We start from the raw sequence: 19,620 nt of genomic DNA on the forward strand, positions 1-19,620 counted from the left end.
TGTGAAATGAAACGAATATGATGTGTTTTGAAAGACGAAAAATTAATATCATATTTAATATTCTAAGTAATGCACCTTAGTAGTTGTCTGTGGACTCTGGAAACAATAAAAGAGAGGATTCAGATACGCTCAAGAATGCCTTCCAACCGGTCATTTTGTATTCTGCGGAAACCTTTTTTCTCGAAACTCCTATTGCAATGGTTGAATTTGGGACTTTATAGAATTAGAAATTTTGATAGCAGAGAAGAAGAAAAGAGCCTCTATTTGATGACAAGAAAGAGAATGAATCGATAGACAATGGCAACGGCTGGACGTTTATATTGCTTTATAGTCAATAAATTTTATTGATTTATTTTCAATATCTTGTATCGTCTATTTATTAAAAAAATTGGATGACCGCTTGGTTATTTCCTGTTCTTTCCTGTTCCTGAAAAGGACAAAAAGATATTGTGATGTCGGCCAAAGCCGCAAAGCTGTTATTTTAACCAACGTAATCAGCTTGGCAGCGTTAAACCTGTTTAAAACAACTGGTAAATGAATCTACAACGAAGGGAAACAAGTTTATATTTTATTCTGTTTTACTGACTCCTTTATTACAACGATGTCCTTAGGTAGATTATTTCCTATCCTTTCTCCTACAAGGACATCCTCAAATCCTTCCCCAAAAGTAATTTTTTTGTGCCGTTGCTACTCCGTCGACTTCTATTCAGCAACCTGTCGACATAGCAACCAGCACCTCGTACGACAGATATGACAGCTCGCCTCACTGACAGCTCACTTTGTTTGTAGCTTTGTTTTGGTACTGCACGCGCGAGACCGCATCGTTGTGTACTGTGTATCAAGGGACGAGGAATTTTCGCGTGTATTTTGTACAATTTTAAAACGTAAATATCTCATTCAAAGTTGCCCGAATCATGTCCGAACCAAGCTCAAAGGATACCGTACTGAAAACGGCAATGATTTACGTGTGTGGTGGTAAGTCGTAGCCCGCTGTGTTGAGATATCGGAAGAGGATTCGTGTTTGTAACACGGGTTTCCCGTTCTTTTCCAGAATGTCACCACGAGAATGAAATGCGTCCCAGAGATCCGATCCGTTGCCGGGAGTGTGGCTATCGTATTATGTACAAGAAGCGTACAAAGCGACGTAAGTAGAATGTTTGCTTTTGCGACGGATGTGGAAGACTAACAAAGAGCCCCTTTTTCCACTCCAAACAGTTATCGTCTTCGATGCCAGATAGAGAGGACAGCCAGTAGCCGGATTATAAAATCAAACCCATGCACTAACCGTACATACAAACTATTCTACTACTATTAATAGGTCGGATACACATGTAACAACACAATAAACCAATATTGCTGTATACATTTCTCTGCTCTATTTCTCACCTCACACACACTCCTTCGAATCGTATTTTGTATTTGTTTTCCTGTGTACTTTCATACATATAACTGGGTTTTCCACTGCCCGTGTCTGCATTATACTAGCTTCACACCAAATGAAATGGAAATTCAAAAGGAACCGGGGGTTTCTGTAGCCTGTTTTAAACATTTTGTTGATGCATCCCTACTCTCATAAGAACGTTGCCCCCGCCGTAAACATTAGGGCTCCGGATGATATTTTAACTCAGCTCAAACCCAGCACCACTCTGAATTGCGTACAGCAGCTTTTCCCGTAGGATATCTTCCTCCTCGAATGCTGGCAGCTTTAACAGATTCATGCAGGTGCTTGCCGAGGGTAGCCGATCCGTATCACCAGCGTTCTGTATGTAAAACGGTGGATCGAGATCCTTGAACCCGAGCAGCGGCGGTCGCGAACAGCTCGTTACGAACTTTAGCAACAGTCGCCTCTGAATATCGTCGAACTGTTCCACCACCTTCCAGAACAGTTGGATCGTGTGATGTTCGATGGAGAAGTCACCACCGTAGCGGGTATGCTGCCGCAGGTCGTGCACGTCGACCGGTATCTCAGCGCCCGATATTAGCACCTGCAGCTCCTTGTTGCTGAACATGTACAGCCACTCGATCGGCAGCACGTTGGCCAACCCCTGGCGGAAGGCGGCACACTGTGCCCGGATTTGTTGGTTCAGCTTGAAGTCGGCCATTAGCTGAATGTACTCGATACGGTTGGATGAGTTGACGATGATGTTGGCACCGTTCGGTTTTAGTTCCTCTACCTGTGAAAAGGCCGGGGAAGGGAATTGTTCAACGATTGCTAATATGTTGTGCAGATTCTTACCTTTGTTTCCCCTAGCGCATCACAGACGATAGTAAAATCTAACCCTAAATCAGCCACGTCCCCTTCGTAAGCTTTGAGGGACATTAAATTTCTGCCGAAAGGAGTCGAACGGTTAGTGAAGATTGTATATTTCTCTATCTAAAACGTTCCCACCATATACCTGTACAAAACGGGATCCAGTGAGGCTAGCTGGTGAACGTCCACATCCGAATGTTTGCCGGCTAGTTTCGAGAGGAAAAACTCGGCCAACGGAAGCTCTACTAGAAGATTTTCGTACAATGCTTTCCCGAGAATGCGCCCGATGAAGTAGTAGTGGCGCTGGAAGTCCTCCACAATCTTGCCCACGCACGGATTTGGGTAGAGCATGTTATCCTTTGTGATCCTGGAAAAAAGAGCCACGGTTAGTTGGCGAGCAGAGATCGAAAAAAGCGATTATTGTCCATGCTTGAACTTACATAAAGAATCCGCGATGAGGATCGAACGCCAATTTGATTAGCTCGGATAGAAATTCGCGAAACACGCCACCACCATCGATGCCGGCCTCACGCAACCCAACCGAGTTGACCATTTCGATGCGAAACTTGGGCCTTAAGTCGGGTTCTAAAATGGATTCAAAGAACATTAGAGATACGTATGTAATGTATTACGATAGGAGTAGTAAAGAGCTATCAGCACCGCAGCAAATAACTAAAACACGCTCCGGGACCGTTAAAAAACCCCAACAACAGAATACAACTCACCATTTGTTGGGCTTAGCTTATCGAACGCATCCTCGTAGAGATGTGACCGCCGCACCGTAATATTAATCGATGGTCCTTGCAAGAATCCCTGCAAATCACCCTGCGTCCGCAGTTTGTCCGCCGACACCAGCCCCTGAAACACACCGACCCGCGTGTTGAACGGCACCACGAACGGTATCTCCCTCAGGATCGTTATCGAACGGATTTGCTTGGTAGAAAGCGGTGGTCCATCCTCAATGTCTTCCCGCGTAAAGTCCCGTATCGGTTGAAAGGGCCGGGGACCACGCCGTGAGCCACGGGAAAGATGTAGATCGGCGGGTTTGTCCAGTGGAAGGTTAAGATTCTGAGCCGTCCAGTGTCCCTCGGGGCAGAAGCATCGCCGGAGGTCGCGTGTATGTATTTGGCGCAACAGTGAAACGCACACCTTCAACAGATGGGGCCATATTTGACGATTTTGTTCGTATGCTTGATGGCGATCGACGGACCGTAGTTTGTTGTTTGTACCGAGTCCACGGGCTTCTGTCGCACTGAGGGAGGATATCATCGTTCGGTACGAATCGTGCAGGTTAGAGCGTGTCTCGGGGAAAGCGAGCTCAACGAGTCCGAGCGATATTTCCTTCAGCGTTGTGCTAAGTGGGATCAGTTCCGGTATACTAAACGGCATGATGCTACTAACGGAGCCGGGTAGGACGTTTTCCTGTACAAATTCACCATCGTGCAGGGAGGCTATTAGTCGACCGAACAGAGCACAAAATGAAGCCAATATCGGAATGATACGATCGGAATCTTCCTTTGCTGAAAATAATGGGATCGAAGGAAGAATTTGGATTAAATTTTGTTTGATTGCTTTGTTTTCGATTTGTGCTTTGTTTTCAAAATAGAAACAGCTAAACTTACAGATGTTGATTCCCTTCGAGAGCCGCACTATTGGGGAGCTAAACAGGGGGCCCATCGTATGCGCCGTTAGCGAGTACCAAAGCCCCCGTATGATGAGCGGTTTCGAAGCAAGCATGTACAGGAGCTTATACTCGTACACCGCCATCCGGTTGTACGTCATAAGCTCATGACACACTTGACATAAATTCTGCACCGCCATCGGATCATCCAGCACAACATCGATCATTCGCACAATGTACGACACACGGCGCCTTTCGTTTAACATTCCTATGATCTCGTGCAGGAGGGTCGCTTCGCGCGGACTCAGCGACGGCCCATCCTCGCCATCCGAATCGGAATCACTTGAATCGTCCAGTGGTCGATTAATGGACGAACGGATCGCTTTCCGAGGTAGTTTGGTAATGTTGTCCACCATGGAGGCGACCACTTTGAGGTAGGCACTGAAGTGCTCTTTAGAATTCGACGTTTCTGGAAGAAGCGAAAGTCGCCATTAATTAAATGATAAATTCTTGCGGGATTCCATCACCTTACCATCCAAGTGCCGTTCATCGAGCTTTAAAAACGCATACAACAACGAACTAGTTAAAAGTAACCTCTCGTCCTGTGATTGATCCTTGCGAGCCTTTTTCGCCGTTCCACCCATACGCACCGTTCCCGTCGATCCTCCGCCCATCGTGTCGTCCGTCAGATCGACCAGGATCGCATTCCGGTAATCCAACTGTCCCTGATACTCATCCGCAATGCAGCGCACCAACGTCCAGTAGGGGAAATCTTTCCTTTCGCCCAACGCTGGCAGCACAAAGTGTTTCACCTGATCAGACAGATGGTGCGGAGAGAGCACATTGAAGGTGAACGATTGCACTATCTGTCGGCTTAGCAGATCGCGTGCTTCCGCATCGATCAGCTGCAACGGGCGTAGCAACATATCGAACAGTGCACCGGCGATCGGGGTAGCCAGCGTGGTTGTATCCATATCAACGGCCGGCAGCTTCTCCTCGATCAGTTGCCGCACAACGCAGAAATAGCGTCGCTCGATGAGATGACGATAGATGGAGACGAGATACTGCTGGATGTACTGGGCGTGATCCGTACCGGCCGGTGGGACATGCTTTGCAATGTATGTGTTTGAGGAATAGATCTCCAGCATGCGCATCGGTATTGTCTGCAAAGGATGAATGGGAATAAGAAGACCATGAAGGAATGGGACGGTCAATCCGTTGGGAAATGGCTGTCTGCCTTTAAAACGGAAAGAGTTTACCGCATAAGGTTGCGTCCTATCCTTGCAGATCTCTCTTTGCCTGGCTCCTGGGTGTCCCTCAAGGCAGTATGTTGAGCCCATTACTATTTGTCCTTTTTGTCAACGATCTGAATACTATTCTCCATCCTGATACCTTCCTCTGTTATGCTGATGACATCAAAATTTCTTTCCTCCAAAACTATCTCCTCGCCTTGTCTAATGCGGTGCTCGTCTGGTGTCATCTGTTGGTGGTCACCTACCATCATCACAGCTGCGGCTCATGTTGAGTGGGCTCAGGGGACCTTCACGCTAGTGATGCGTAATCCTCATTGTTACCGGAGTTGGTTTTACTATCTTGTCTGTACTATGAAACTATGAGTAACTTGTGATTGGTTCCACAATTCACTCCGGAAATGAATCCGAAGTTAACATCGGAGATTACTCCGGATTAATACAGATTTAACTACGGATTACTCCGGAGTGAACCCCGGTGATTACTCCGGTTTTTAAACGTTGATGTCGGGGTGGAGATGTCAGGCTCAGCTCTGTCCCTTTAGAGCCCCCAGTCTGGCTTAATTGCCTCCCTTCTCCTCCACTCCGTCGACAATCCTTTCCAGATATCCTCTATCAATTTTTATGTTTTTGTCTTTGCCCTTCTGTCCTCTCCTGTCTATCGTAACACGCCGTTTTTCGTGCCTTTAACTCCTCCTCAGACCTATTTGACTTTTTCCTTTCCCCTGTCGCCTTCCGTGCTCGTCTCCACTCCTCCCTCTTAAATCTTCTTGACTTTCTCCCTTGATTTCTCTTCCTTTTTACGTTTAGTGGGATAAGTAAGTTTTTAGCAAAAAAAATGTATTGCCTTAGGCAGACAATTTGCGCAACATAAATAAATGAATAATTACCGGTGAACATTCTGGAACTAAGATTTGTCCCAAACACAGTCCAAGCAGCAGTTTGATGCGATACGTCCAGATCGAGTCCCGATCGAGCAGCTTAAACACTTCGCCAGGATTTTTTATCATAAACTGACACAAAAAGATCTAAAACAAAACAACAAAAAAATTAAAGCCCACTTTTGTTGCATTCGGAGATCACCCGGAATACTACTCTCCCTTACCAAACGTTCCCCATCCTGGGCGGTACGGTGCTGATAGAAGAAGATGATCCGCTTGCTGTAAAACTCCAAATCTTGCCCGTTTCGTATGGTACCGTTCACCTTCCGGTACTCGTCAAACTTGTCCCGTTCGCGCTGCTTTGTGTGTTGTCGCTGTATGAAGCTACGGACGGCGGATTGTATCACGATCGCACCGCACTGATGACGACGTGCTTCCTCGCGCTTTTGACGTTCCTGCTGTGCCTTCCGGATCGTTGTCAGACGGTCAGTTTTCAGTGAAGCACCGCCAAGATTTTGTTGCGGACGGCGACGAAATTCTCCGTCGAAGCTGAACATGACTGGTGGCGGATGACTAATACACAAGCACAACACGTACTACAGCTGACTGGAGGATGGTATCACGGTGTATCACGGGTCGTATATTTACCGACGTAGAACCCACTTGGAACAGTATCAAAATTTCCCTTTGTTTTCGTTTCCTTGCCGCACTTGGTCGCGTACTGTGCTTACTGCTGCCCCTTGTGTCGCCCCTGTCTCTAGCTCTACACACAACAAAGATTTCCAGTACCCGATTTTCACCTTGTCACGGTGAAGTAGAAAATGATGATGCTGCTGCCGATGACGATAGACGGAGAAGAGTTTCGTATTCTGGACTTGGCCACAGGTTGCTAGCGGATGCTTTCCTTGCAGGATAGTGGAAAATTTTGTTTTTGGTCTTCCGTTTCTGCTCCCTGTTGTTTTTGACAGGTGAAGCTCACCGAATCACACCAGTGTAGATTTTATCCATTGTTTTACGACGAGTGAGCGAGCAAGAGAGCGTGGCTGTACACACACAGCCACGCATCGTCATCCTATTTCGCCAGCTGTCAAGCGTGTGTTGTCAAAACACGACGGTGAGCACCACAGGGTGATGCAGCAGAGTGCTACTAACAGCACAAAATAAAAAAATCTTAAGTAATTTTATTTTTAATCTCAGTACAAAAAGGCCTGAAGGAATATGAAAATTTGAAGAAAAGTTTCGAAGGAATAATGCTGCCTTTTCTTTTTTAATACTGCAGCTTTATCGGGTTTTGAACTACTAGTCTACGGCAGGAATGGGCCAGGAATGTTTTATCCCACAATGGCCGCCCTATCAATAAACTACTGGCCTATAAAGCAATTGAAGCATTCTACACCGATACAAGGTAGGCCAAACTGGTTATAATACATTCCCAACACTTTATTAGCATAATAGAATAGTAGAATAGATTCCCAGCACTTTATTAGCTCATGGTCGGTTGCAGTGGGGGATTTAGCCGCTCGGAGGGCCTAAACTGTGTGGAAGTTGGGGTCCTTATCATATCAAATCTGCAGAACGGGGAGAAGATTCTTGGTTGACTTGGAACCCCTTATCAGCTCAAGGCTCCCTCGAGGCCGACTCACTCCGCGTGCTGTTAAACCCGCCACTGGTCGGATGTAGCGCTTTTACCCCAACCCAATACTTGCTTTCCCTACGTATGTCGGTCTCCCACACCAGTAGTGCTTTCCCGCACAGTGGTTAAATACTTCTATTGGCTTGTCCAGGACAACGTCCGCCGTGTCAAAACATTGGCAACAGATACGCTGATCCACTGGTTTTAACAAGTCCAGGTTGGTAAGATCAAGTAAGATCGGTTGGTAGTAAGTTGGTCAGCTAACTTTAGAACCAAGACAGATGAAGTTATGACTATGTTGGACGATTTCAAGGTTTCGATCTGCTTTGCAAAGGATTTGCTGCATTCGAGAGTCTGAAAACGAATATGTCAAAACCGTTGCGATATTCCAAGATTGACTCAAAGAAGACGGTCCCCGAAGATTTCACTTTCAAGTTTAGGAACACTCTTTCCAGGGCTTTCAAAGATTGAAGTGAAGAAAAATCAAACCCATATTTCTGACACTGAGAGATTTCAGGAGACGTTCTACACGATCTGTTGTCGTATTGATGAATGGCCTAGACTAGTTAAGGTTCTAGGGCTTGTTTCGGTGGGTAAGGTTAGAAACACACACACAATAATAAAATTTTCGTGAATTTTGATTTTTATTTCAGACGTTTTACACATACATTTGCGTAACCATAATCATAGTAGAATTCATGTATAGCTCTTGCCAACGATTAGCTTGGCTTCATAGTTCCTTATTGTGGTTGTAGATGTACATATCTCTGGCCGACGTGTGCTGATGATCGCCTCAAACAAACATCAACATCGATGCCCGGAAACTTATGTTAAGATGATAGGAGTTCTATTACACAATAAAAGTAATTTGAAGTAAAAATAAAACTAAACTTGTTTTAAAGTGAGAAGGAAAGTTCTTAAACGATACGTATTCCCTGCAATATTTGCTTCAATGTGAAAGGCATTCCAGTAGAGAGAAGAATTAAACTCAAAGCGAAAGAAAAAAAAAAACGTTTAAAGAAAACAAGTACGAAGAAGGTTCATATTTTGCCTAACCTAAACGTGTTAATTGTGTGTAGAGACATTTTGGTTTCCAGACTGATTTTTACAAACTCATGTCCTGCGTGTTAAGTGTACACACACAAACACACCAATAATACTTTCACTTCTTTAGTACTTCTTGATTTCATCGAACTTTTCCAAAGCGGCTCCTTCTTAGTTAATCTCGCCGAAATATATCTCTTCCAAGAACACGATGGCCACTTAAATTTTGCATATATGCGTGTTTTTAGGCGCTAATTTTTTGTACAACAAGTATGGCAAATTACATACAGTTTGTGGCGGAAAGAAAATGGCGACCGTTCGAAACTTAACGTTTGAGAGACCGTGTGTGTTTAAATTTTTGTACATCCCGTCACCTCAGGACGGTATTCTAATTACTTTTTACGCTTCATGGTAAAGCAACGATGGCGAGGTTTTCGCTTCCGTTGCTTTCGCTTACTTTTCACCCCATTTGTTGTCCCATGTTCCCCGTTCAGAGCTTTAACTCCGTTGAGTGACTGGGTGAGGCCATTTTTAAACGGGATTCTTGGGGACTGATTTTTTGAACGCTTCTTCATTAGCAATCCGGTGTGGTTGGTAAGCTTCTGGTGCAGTATCAGCTTGTAGCGTTGGTTGAAGAATGTGTTACACTCGCGACACTGCATATGCGGCGACATTGTTGACTCGCTAGCACCGCGATGGCGCCACAGAGTATGCAGGATAAGGGAAATTTTGGTATGGTAGTGAGAATTGTCCAGATGGTCCAACAGACCCTTGCTGCGACAGATTCGACAGCAGCGCCGGTTAGTGATGAGTTTGATCATGTGCTTATCCCGGATATCCGCCAGTCGGCCACCGGCAACTATTTTCCCTGTTTGTTCTGTCGCGATCAGTTTCTCCACCTTAAGATCGATCGCTTTTTCTTGCTCCTTCTCCTCTTTCTGGTACGCTGGTCCGTTCGTTCCAATGCTAGTATCGAGCATTTCAACCGAAACGTATGCCAAAGGATCTTCGGCAACATTCGATGGTTGTTCTTCATTGTCCTCCAGCCGACACGGTTTGTAGCGTTTGTGAGAGTTCCGATCACCTTCTTGCTTTTCTATGAGATCATCTACATGGGTAGGACTTTCTGCATCTGCGTCCTGTGAACAAACGGGCCCTTCTCCACCCTTACCACCGCCCACCGTACTGATCGATACTTCGGTGTGATTTTTAAGGAACTCGGCGAGTGAAAACTTTTCTGCCTGATCTTGTGCCGTGTCCCGCCGATTGTCCTCTTCTACCGCGGATGGTGGAGCAGTCCGAAGGATAGTGGTAAGGGAATGGGCCGGTGGTGGTGGTGGTGATGGCGCCGATTGATGCTGTGGAATGCTCTGATGCTTGGACGTGTGGTGGTGAAATGAGTTTTGCGGCTTTTTGTACATTTTATCAAAAATATCATTTATATTCTTATTACTAGTGCTGCTATTGTTATTGTTGTGATGATGAGGATTCTGATGGTGGCCAGGATTCTTGTTGGCAGCGATGTGCTTTTCCATTGTTCCACCATTAACAGCAGTGACGCCGTTTGGGAAGGTTCCCGGTGAAGGTGTAATGGTAAGACCATTGCTTCCTCCATTTTGCCGTTTCCGGTGCACATGGTTTTCCTTATCGCTCGATGATGCTCCATTGGTGCGTCGCTTCTTGAAGCTGCCCATATCGAGTGCGAGCGGCTGAGTCTGCTGATAGTTTGGATCGATGGGAATGATTATGCCATTGCCAGTTCCAGTGGTGTTGGTGGTGCTTGCTGTACGTGATTGTTGCTGAGTAGATGTAGCGGGAGGCGACGAAACCATCGGGCTGCTGCTGCTGCCGTAGCGGAGGACGCCATTCGATGCACCGACGGGATGGTGGTCCACTGCTTTGGATGGTTTCTGGTGCTGCTGTTTCTTCTGCTGTTGCTGGCTCGAGTGCAGCTGCAGCTGCTGGTGTGCCACGGCAGCCGTGGCCAGCAGCTGCAGAAACGACAGCTGATCGCTACTGAAGAGTGAGGCAAGGGAAAGGTTCACATTGTCGGGTACGGCGGCGGTGGGTTTGCCCGCCACCATGCCACCAAGGTCACTGCTAGTGTCGGCGGTGCCCGGGTTGTAGTGTTTCTTCTTCATCTGCCTTTCGATCGCTGCCGCTGCCATGCTGAGCGTTGCCGTCGTGTAGGGCGTCGCCGCATTGCTACTGTCGCCGGCATCGCCGCCATTGTCTCCGCCTCCCGCATTACGAAAATCCTGCGTGACTGAAGCCTTGTTTCGTCCGACTGCTTGCATGTGTAAAATGCTGCAAAAGCAGAGATGGGGAGAATGGATATTAATTTACGAGACGAAGCCAAAGTAGAAGCTACATTTTAATCATCAAAATAATAGTAGTAGTGTGGTCCACATGTTTCAAAACTACTTCAAACTCAAAATACAAAACTTGTACGGTTTGTGTAGAAATTACAATTCATTTTAGCCACACTGTCCACATGAATACAGTCCAGTTCTTCCTTATCATCCATACAGCTATATGAATAGAAGTATGGAAATCAGTTTTATCAAACGCGGACATAATAGTGGTCTATTATGTCTATTATGATATTATTGGCGATCACTGTATGTAACTACTATTATTTTGAGTAAAGCTGTAGAAAGTGATGGACAAATAATGATAGCGAACAATTTAAAGTAGATATAAAATCAATAGAAAACACAACAAACAACAAAACTCATTACTCCGAACCATAAACTCAAGAAGAATGGTGGCAAACTCATAAGTGAAGCAAGAAAAAACAACGCCCAGAGTATCATCATCCCCCTCCGTACCGTGCATAGTCGCCGGAGTCACTTCCGTCCGCCTCTAGGTAGCTATAAAGTAGTTCCGGGCCACGTTTCCGATGTGGCCGTGTTGCGATCCACTGATGTTGATGTTGATGCTGCGATGAAGCGGTTCCACCGTTCTGTCCCATGGCCTGGCCGGCCGTTGCCAGGACGTGCTGGTTGATCGTTTCGATCAGGTTGGCAGCGTTACTGTTTGTCAGTACGTTACCGGTGGCCGGGTGATGGACGTCAGTGGAATGATACTGGCCATTCGATGTGCCGTTACTAGTTAGCACGACGGACGCGCACAAAGGAGGATTAAGTTTAAACATTTATTATTATTATTATATTCCCAATGCTCAACTCGCTAAAGAGAGAGCCGGAGTGCTTTTAAATTGAGGGTAGTTAAAGAAAAAAGGTAAAATTGATGAAAATTAAGCAATCCTGAATGTCAGAATTTGGACGTTCACGACACATGCAACCGAAAATAATTTAAAAAAAAGTCCCCAAAATTTCAAATTTTCCCTCACAAAGGAAAGTAAAAGAACTGATAGTAATGGTCCAAACGATAAAGAAACAAACCGGGAGCAAAACGGAACGGAACGTGGTTTAGTCTCTCACCCAAAGCCATTCCCACTGGTCGGAATGTTGGTGGGCAAATTGTTCGACGTAAATGCATTACCCAAATTGCGCAGCACATTGTTGCCATTGGTGTCCGCCGTTGCTGCTGCTACTGCTGCTACGGAATGATGCAGGGCAGAGGTTGCTGTTGTTGTACCACAATTGCTACTAGTGCTACTACTACCCGTACTACCGGAGCTGGCACCTTTGCCACTCGTTTTTGTCGTTTCGTGTGAACTTTTTTTTTTTTTTTGTTAGACGAACCAGGGTAAAGAATTACAATAAAATAATAGTTCGCCATCAGAGCAGATTGTAGAGTGGAATGAATCGCGGAAGATACTTACTGAGCTTCCTGTAGATGTGCGTCCAGATGGGCCTGATCTTCGGCGAAGAAGTTACACTTGCTGCAGGCTTTCTTGTTGTGCACTTTTAGGACGTGCGTTGCTAAACGCTCCGAACGAGCCGCCTTATAGTCACACAGTAAACACACGTACGGTTTGGTGTGTGTGTTGAGATGTCGCTTGAGTCCCCAATTGTCGGCACCTTTCAAGGGAAATGGTAAACGTTAGTAATAGAACACCGTATGCGGACTGCGTGGGCCATTCTTACCTGCCCAAGGACAGTACGTGCAGGCGAATTTCTTTTCGCCCTTAATTTTCTTCACGTACGTCTTATCATCGGCCGACGCACCGGACGAGTTGGCGGACGTGTTAAGGCTAAGCGACGCCGAGGATCCCGAACCGGAACTCTTCTCCTGCTTAATGGACACGGGCGCCACCAGGTGGGCTGCCGCTTGCAGGCTGTTACTATGAGCCTGTTGATGCTGGAGATGATGATGGTGGTTTTGAATTTGAAGCAACTGGTTCGAATGATTTCCACCATTATGATTCGTAATACTACTACCACCAGCACTACTCTCGTGCGCATGGGAAGGCACAACGAGCGAAGTGGGCGCTGTGCTGAAATGTCCGGACGGGATATTTAGCTGCATCTGGGCAAGTGTTATGGCCGTTGCCGTACTGCTGCTGGATGAAGAGCCATGACTTGATGCTTGAGTAGTACCGCCATAGTAAGCACTTTTCGAGCCCGATGATCCACCACCTCCCGGTGGATGGCGGCGTGTTTTCGCTATATCGTACTCCAGCTCACGGTGCATCCTTAGAAAATGTTTTTTCACGTGATCTGCCCGATTGAACGGCTTCAGACATGCGTAACACTGGAAGGGTTTCTCATCCTTGTGGATGTTTTCGTGGCGTGTGAACAGATCCCGACGGTCCGTCGTGTACGGGCAGCTGGTACAGCTGTACCGCTTGATGACGTTCGTGCCAGTGGGTGAGGTGGCACTACCACCATAGCTGCTACCCTTGCCCACTGTCCGATCGATCGTGCTAGGGATGTTCAGTCCAGTCGGTGATGTTGCATCCTGTGGTTCCGTTTTTGGTTTTTTGTACGATTTGCCATAGTTGGACGTGGTGCCGGCCGGGGAGGCGTGTTTGCCACCGTTCCACGGCTCTTCATGTGCTTGGTGGGATTGCCAGCGATCGTCTGACGACGGGATGGAAATATCTGCAAAGGGAAATTCAAATTATAGAAAGTTCGACTCGGAGTAGCACTTGTTTAGCTCTCACGTGCTTATACGACACTGCGATCTATCGATCGTGTACCTAGAAGGAACTCACTTGTGGGCGTTTTGCTAGCATTGGGAAAGTTGACCGGATTCAGGATGGCACTCGGTGGTGGAAATCCATTCTGCATCAGTGCCGCTAACCCAAATGCGGTCGTTATGTGATCTTGCTGCTGCTGTTGCTGTTGTTGTTGCTGCTGCTGTTGCTGCTGTGCGGTAGAAGCTGATGACTGGCCCGACGAACCGACGGTTGTCGTTTCGTAGCCAATCTGGGTGAGCGTTGTGAAGGATCGCTCACCACCATCGGGTGGTGCTGTTGGTGCACCCGGTGCCAGCTGGGCTACCTGTGTGTTGTGCGGGTAGAGTCCGTGGGCCGACTCGTCGCCGTACAGCTTCCGGGTGATCTCCTTGAACATGTCCTCGTACGTCTCAACCCCGGTGGATTGAGACGTCGGCAGGAGGGTGGTCATCGCGGACTACAACCGTCCACCGAAGACACTCTGAAACGATTGAGAGAGAGAGAGAGAGGAGAACGCAACGTAAGTTACAAAGTCACTCCACGTAGGAAAATGCGCCAAAATCGAATGTTGAAACCTCCTATCCTTCTCCATCAGCCGGTACATTATTTCAATGTCAACCTACACGCGATACCCCCCCCCCCCCCCCCCCCCTATCCGCTGCCAAGCCGGTCGGTTGAAGTTGGGTGGAGGTTGAGATCTCCCAAAATAAACCTTCACCACGTGGACTGCGGTGTATGAGGCTGTGTTCTCGTTTGCACGTTCTCGGAAACAGTATTCACCCAATCCCCACCCCATTCACTTTCACTCGGCGGTTATACACCCCCTCGGCGAATGAAAAGCTGTTCCCGGTACAACATAAACCCACCCACCCATCATCAGCATCATCATGTCACCCACCCACCCACGCTGATTCCCCGCACATTCAGCGCACGGTGGCGACCAAACTCCAAATTCCACCGTTAAGCAAATAATAAAAGAAGAGAGCGAGAGATACGAAGCGATGAAATATTCCACAACCGTAAAGTGCGCGAGAATTCACTACGGTGTGGGAGGGAGGGGGGAGGAGCAGGTGGGTGGTACGTCGTTTCATTCATAACTTTTTCGAAACTCAAACCACTGGTCTGGGTGGAGCATTGGCGCTTGATGAGGTGGGCGATGAAAACTGAAACAAACTCATCCCGGGCTTGGAAGATATGGCCGACTGGACTCATCAGGGCACAATGTTGTCGCAATTTTTGTGTGATTTGAATTATCAAATCTGAGTACGTTTTTTCCTAATATTGCATGCTGATCACTACAATATCAATAGGAAATATTCTCTTCTTCTTAGAGTAAGGACCTTCTAGGTCACGCTGGCCATCGGCAATGGCTTACAAGACTTAATGTCCTCACTACAAGGGGAAACAGTCTGGATGGGATTTGAGCTCCGAATCTGCCGGAATAAAATCACCCAACTTAACGTTCGATCCTCAATATTGGTTGACCCACTGGAATTGGTAGCGAATGTTGTGATATCATCTGATACTACTGTGATATCACCTGGTACGTTAGCAAAATCTGGAGCTTGATCAACTGCTAGGCTAATTGTAATGAGCTGATTCCACCGGGATCTCGCCATTACATCTTCGTCACCCGAAGTGGTGGAGAATTATTAACTTTCAAGACCAACCGGTTCGTGCAGCAGTTAATCTTCGCACGGCAAGTGAATCGGTAACCCTTCAGCACATTTTGAAGGTAATGTCCGAGGTGTAGGAAGATGATGATGATGATGATTCCATTGGTTAGTAATATTTATGCCTTCCTGTTGCACGTTTGCTGTCAAGACGTACAAGGCAATTTAGATTCTCTTACAGGATTTGCGTATGAAATGTTCAAACGTTTCTACAAAATTCTCGGATATGATTTGATTTCTTGGCAGCTATTTAAATGGAGTAATAATCAGCCTTAGTTTACAATATTTTTTACAAAGTTTTGTACCCTTGGAGAAGCCTTTTTCCTTTTTGTAATATTTTTGCGACTAATTCCAAACATCATCTACTAACAACTCGAAACGGTTTAGGGAAAATGCTCGAGAAAAAAATGATGATGTTGTTCAAGTCTCTCCCCAGTCAACGACCACACATACACACACACACACACCCACACTCCCTCACGTCGGGAAATTCGTCCAGAGCAGTGTCCTTTGGTAATGTCGGGGTTATGCGCGCGCACACCCCATCGTTCGCAGGCACTGCCAACCAACACCAATACAACACCAATTTTTCCACAGGAAAACCGCGCCAACAAAAACGTGCACGTGCAAAACACCCACATCCAGGGCGACCCAGGGCGCTTCCAGGGGCTAATGCTGAAAAATGCACCAACTGCACCGGCGATTGCTGAGTTCCGAGCGGGCCTTTTATCTTTTCTCGCGCTTTTAAGGGCGGGTGGGTGGTAAGCTTCTTGTTTTATCTTGTCACATTGGCAAACCAACCGCCTATGTTGGGGGCACAGCTGCCACCCAAACGCGTGCTTAATTGCTACGCCCACCGCACAACGGATCGGGACAATCTGTCCGTAGAGAAGCCTCATATCGCCAGTGCGTGTGTGTGTGTGTGTGTGCGTGCGTGGGCCATCATCATCATCATCACTGCTGATGTATTGAAGTGGAAAAACAACCATCTTCTCTCTCACTCTCTCGCACGGGTTGTACTGACCCCGGGAACATCACCCAGTGCCACCCACAATACGTACGTCCGCCAAAAACTCCCATCCGCCAGGGTGCTAAAATATGATGGTGTAGGAGGAGAGGAGAAAGGAATCGGCTTCATCTCCTCTCCATCGGCAAAAAAAGGGTTGCAGCGTGTAGGAGTAAGGGAACTGGCATTCGATTAATTTTCTCTCACACACACACGCTTTTACGCCCTTGTGGCGGTTAGGTTCCTTTCAGCCAGCGCAGCGAAGGGATGCAATCTCGTGGGTGGCATTGCAAGGTGGGTCGGTCGGGCGCGCTTTCGAGGTGTGGGTGGGCTGGTGATTTTATACATTTTTCCTCTTTCTTTTCCACCCCTCTCCCAATACACTTCCGTTTTGCAGTTTTCTGCAAGGGCATTCCTCTGCCAACAGTTGGCAGCGACACCTTTCTCATCGAAGAGCGCAGGATAAGGTGCCGACACCGAAAAACGAGTGCATTTTATTGAGAACTGTGCGCTGGCTGGATGGGACAATTTGCACCCCGGGCCGTCGAGAAAACAACAAAGAAAATCGATAACAGCATGAGACAAGGGAATGATCGGTTTTTGTTCACTTTAATAAGATGATTGTCTGTAGTCTTGCTTTTATTCGGTACTAAATTCGTGCTGAAGCTCAATGTTACGACACAATTTTTGGAAGAATAAAATAAAATTTTAAGGTGCTTTTAAAGCAAAATTAAAGGCGTTATATTGCACAAACTTATTTCCTTTCCATTCCATTTTCCACAGCCTGGCAAAGGGCTGTCTTTCTCTCTAACACAGTTACACATCAATATGTTTCCTCTTCACTGCACAAACCGGGCACTATAAATGCATCTTCACTGCAACATTTGTTCTCTTTCCAGCGTCACTAAGAAAGGAAGCGAATGCGGCACAAAAAAAAACGGCAAGACAACCTTCAGAATGCTTGGAAAACTTCATCACACACATTGGCAGGCTCGTGCTGCCGCCTGTCAGCCAATTGGTCAACCACAAATCCACCCAAGCTAACCCCACCACCGGCACAGAAACATAGAGAAGTCCTTTAAAAAAAAAAGACCAATGTTGTCCACCCTTAAAAGCAACACCGAAACCGGAAACGACCATCGAGAAAAAAAAAACAACACAGACACACAAACACACACGCGATGGGAGCCAAAATGGAAAACCGAATAACCAAATATTAAGAGAGGAGCACAAAAGGTGGATCCAAAAAACAAAAAAAAAAAACAAAAATACACCCTTGAAACCACTGGTGTACAAAATTTAGTCAGGAGCGACCGAACAGAAAGGTGTACGTACTTCTCCATTCGCACCCCCGAACCGATGGAACAATAGTGTGAGCCAGCCGAAGAACGCAAACCGACCGAACCCACCCGGGGCCCGACCGAGCATGATGATGGTGAGGATGAACGCCGGACGATGATGATGATGATGATGATGATGTCGTCAGCCAACGCCGGCGCCGAAGACTGTACGCACCGAAACCCGGAGCAACGCGCGTCATCGAGTGCGAAGGAAGGCGAAGACTCCCGATGTGTGTTGGTTTGGCGCAAGACGACACCGTCCGGCAAAAGGGAAGTCCGTCGTGCGTGAATCAGTCTCTCAACCCCCCCCCCCCCCTCCCCTTTATTTATTGCAGGCTCCAGCAGGCGGCTGCGACGTTCGATTGCCCATGGATTGAAAAATGTCTAGAATAGACCATTTTCGTTACATTTTCTTCAATTATTTATTCGACTTTATTTTATGTTTTTAATTTTAGAAGATTATACTTGTTCCTGAATAACTCTAATTTATTTACGGTTTTCTGGTGTCGTAAATAAGTTCGCCTTAATGTATGCAATACGCGTGTCAAACCTTCACAATGCTGAAAGTATTATTATCAGACACCATATCGTTTGGACGTCTACTAAGGTATTTATTGTTATTTTAACGGCTAATACTTGAAGATCTAGTTTTTACAGTCCTTTACTGATAGTTTACTGTAAATGAAAATTCGATCCTAAAAATGAAAATTAATAAAAAATGATTTGAGAATCGTCAAACTACTCAGAAAATAAAGTGCCATCACTTGTAAGGAAACCATCTCCTATTTTTAACTCATTTTATGCGAAATTTTAAATAGAAATTTTACTGTTACAATCAATACCATTTTATCAGCTAAAAGGTTAATTTTTTTTGCAACAAAAATATCACAATTATTTTAACAATATTTATAATATTATTATCAATATGTTACACGAACTTTCGCTTCCTCTATGCATCATTGGGACTCTTCCACCATTATACTTCCCTCTTTTGAATTTAACGCTTTGGTACGCAAAAAAAAAAAAGCAAGAACCCTTTTCCGGCACCCAAAAGCAGACCCTGGGCGAAACATCGTGTTGGTTCTCTCCATGCTCTCAGCAACACAAACACAAACACATTCGCTGCGCTCGATGACGATGATGATTTGTACCGGCGAATAAGCAAACAACCCCACTCTCAACCCACCCAATCAAGCCTTATACAGGCGAGTGTGACGCGCGCGCGTTTCTGTTTCCTCTGCTGCCTGCCTTTACGGAAGGAATCGAACGAGGGTAGAGGGGCGGGAGGGGGGGGGGGAACTACCACCCCATCCGAAGGCGTTAATGCCACCCAGCTAGAAGGGTGGCATACACACATTGCAGTTTCTGCGGAAAGTGCAGCTGGGGAGCTGGAACCGTGCGAAGGAGCACCGGTCGTGCACATCTGTCCCAGTGTGTCGAGGACTTAAATTGAGTTGAAGGATACAGTACGTTTTAGCTTGAGTTGCGTGACTGCTGCATGCGTCTTTATGACGCAATGAAGTTGGCAATCATGCCCACTGTGTACGCTTAAACACCCTTTGCCTTTGGCTGTCGTACATCAGGATTATCCCTACGCAACACCCTCTCTTCTTTAGTCACTTACATACCCACACACACACACACATACACACAAACACATACTCCATGTATGTGTGTTTGTTTGCGTTTGCTAAAACACCTTTAGCAGCACAGGCGCATCAAGAACGACCTACACCACACACACACAGCAAACGGATCATCGGCATTGGCATCGGTGCAAAGCCTTCACCACCCCATCGAGTGTGGATTGCAAATCGAACAAGATGACGGTG

The 19,620-nt window shown here is 46.4% G+C and overlaps 7 protein-coding genes across 8 annotated transcripts in view; 3 read left to right on the top strand and 4 right to left on the bottom strand.

Moving 5' to 3' along the window:
* The window catches only part of LOC126568615 (uncharacterized), a 383,782-nt gene that overhangs the window by 279,506 nt on the left and 84,656 nt on the right, over nucleotides 1-19,620 (top strand). The gene's annotated exons all lie outside the window — the stretch shown is intronic.
* The window catches only part of LOC126568415 (apolipoprotein D-like), a 177,361-nt gene that overhangs the window by 122,385 nt on the left and 35,356 nt on the right, over nucleotides 1-19,620 (bottom strand). The window lies entirely within an intron of this gene.
* Nucleotides 1-19,620, top strand: part of LOC126568493 (protein TEX261) — a 231,306-nt gene that overhangs the window by 68,984 nt on the left and 142,702 nt on the right. The window lies entirely within an intron of this gene.
* LOC126568292 (uncharacterized) overlaps nucleotides 1-19,620 on the bottom strand; it is a 308,783-nt gene that overhangs the window by 28,548 nt on the left and 260,615 nt on the right. The gene's annotated exons all lie outside the window — the stretch shown is intronic.
* On the top strand, nucleotides 854-1,285 carry LOC126568644 (DNA-directed RNA polymerases I, II, and III subunit RPABC4). The gene is made up of 3 exons (XM_050225157.1): nucleotides 854-975; nucleotides 1,052-1,144; nucleotides 1,216-1,285. The coding sequence occupies exons 1-3, from the start codon at nucleotides 915-917 to the stop codon at nucleotides 1,236-1,238; spliced, it is 177 nt and encodes a 58-aa protein (XP_050081114.1). The 5' UTR covers nucleotides 854-914; the 3' UTR covers nucleotides 1,239-1,285.
* Nucleotides 1,600-6,562, bottom strand: LOC126567822 (ubiquitin-protein ligase E3C). The gene is made up of 9 exons (XM_050224130.1): nucleotides 6,228-6,562; nucleotides 6,013-6,150; nucleotides 4,405-5,035; nucleotides 3,874-4,341; nucleotides 2,977-3,771; nucleotides 2,692-2,836; nucleotides 2,397-2,618; nucleotides 2,237-2,327; nucleotides 1,600-2,174 (listed from the first exon to the last, which is right to left on the bottom strand). The coding sequence occupies exons 1-9, from the start codon at nucleotides 6,558-6,560 to the stop codon at nucleotides 1,620-1,622; spliced, it is 3,378 nt and encodes a 1,125-aa protein (XP_050080087.1). The 5' UTR covers nucleotides 6,561-6,562; the 3' UTR covers nucleotides 1,600-1,619.
* On the bottom strand, nucleotides 9,065-17,862 carry LOC126568664 (protein charlatan). Its single transcript, XM_050225178.1, has 7 exons — nucleotides 17,784-17,862; nucleotides 13,806-14,250; nucleotides 12,736-13,692; nucleotides 12,471-12,669; nucleotides 12,127-12,363; nucleotides 11,512-11,790; nucleotides 9,065-10,987 (listed from the first exon to the last, which is right to left on the bottom strand). The coding sequence occupies exons 2-7, from the start codon at nucleotides 14,218-14,220 to the stop codon at nucleotides 9,073-9,075; spliced, it is 4,002 nt and encodes a 1,333-aa protein (XP_050081135.1). The 5' UTR covers nucleotides 14,221-14,250; nucleotides 17,784-17,862; the 3' UTR covers nucleotides 9,065-9,072.

This window comes from Anopheles maculipalpis, chromosome 2RL (assembly GCF_943734695.1).
Source record: "Anopheles maculipalpis chromosome 2RL, idAnoMacuDA_375_x, whole genome shotgun sequence".
In the NCBI taxonomy this organism is placed as follows: Eukaryota; Metazoa; Arthropoda; class Insecta; order Diptera; family Culicidae; genus Anopheles; species Anopheles maculipalpis.